The following is a 703-nucleotide window of genomic DNA, read 5'->3' as shown; positions in this document are numbered from 1 at the left end:
TTTTAAACTTGCTGCTAAGAGGCCTCAAAACTTGCCCTGGTTATTCTACAGTACAAAGGTAAGGGATACTTTGAATTACCTTCAGATAATAATAAATGATTAACGTACTTGCACATTTGGCAGAAACCCAACAATTTCAAAACAGAAATGATTTTTAAGGCTCCAGCTTTCTCTAGCATCAGTTTCACGGGTCCCATCCTTCAAAACTGTACCGCAATCTGATGCCTTAGCTAATTCTGGTTGATATTCCTGAAAAACGATGCCTAAAACAGGCAGTTTTCAACCTCCCCGTGTGCCCATCTCCCTCCGCCCTTCTCCCAGGGCCGGGCCTCACCTGCGCGCAGCATCCTCGATGCTCTCTCCCGGCTGCACGATTCCTCCAAAGCCGTTCCAGAGCCCGGCTCCGAACCCGCTCTTCTTCTTTCCCAGGAGAACGCGGGGCGGCTGCACCACCAGCACGAGGGTGAAGAGCCTGGAGGCGGACATGGCGCTGCGCCGTGCGGGGCGCCTGAGGGCAGCGCTCGGGCCGAGGAGGCGCGGAGCGCAGCGCAGCCCCTCCGCACAGCACGGAGCGCCTCACGCACCGCCGCTCCGTCACGGACCCTCCAGCTCGCCGCTCCCCCCGCTCTCCCTTCACCTTCCCGTATCCCCTTGTTCCCGGCCCTCCCCCAAACACCACGGTTTCCCCTTTCCCCTGCGCCCG

General features: G+C 57.9%; 1 protein-coding gene across 1 annotated transcript in view; it reads right to left on the bottom strand.

The window, feature by feature from the left end:
* NUDT1 (nudix hydrolase 1) overlaps nt 1–678 on the bottom strand; it is a 1,900-nt gene extending 1,222 nt beyond the window's left edge. Inside the window, exon 1 of the mRNA XM_010719641.3 lies at nt 335–678. Coding sequence (XP_010717943.1) covers nt 335–486 — 152 coding nt within the window. The 5' untranslated portion in view covers nt 487–678. The remainder of the gene's footprint in view (nt 1–334) is intronic.
* Nucleotides 679–703: the final 25 nt, after the last annotated feature.

The sequence above is a fragment of the Meleagris gallopavo genome, chromosome 16 (assembly GCF_000146605.3).
Source record: "Meleagris gallopavo isolate NT-WF06-2002-E0010 breed Aviagen turkey brand Nicholas breeding stock chromosome 16, Turkey_5.1, whole genome shotgun sequence".
Lineage (NCBI taxonomy): Eukaryota > Metazoa > Chordata > Aves > Galliformes > Phasianidae > Meleagris > Meleagris gallopavo.
This window is presented reverse-complemented; position numbering and strand designations above follow the sequence as displayed.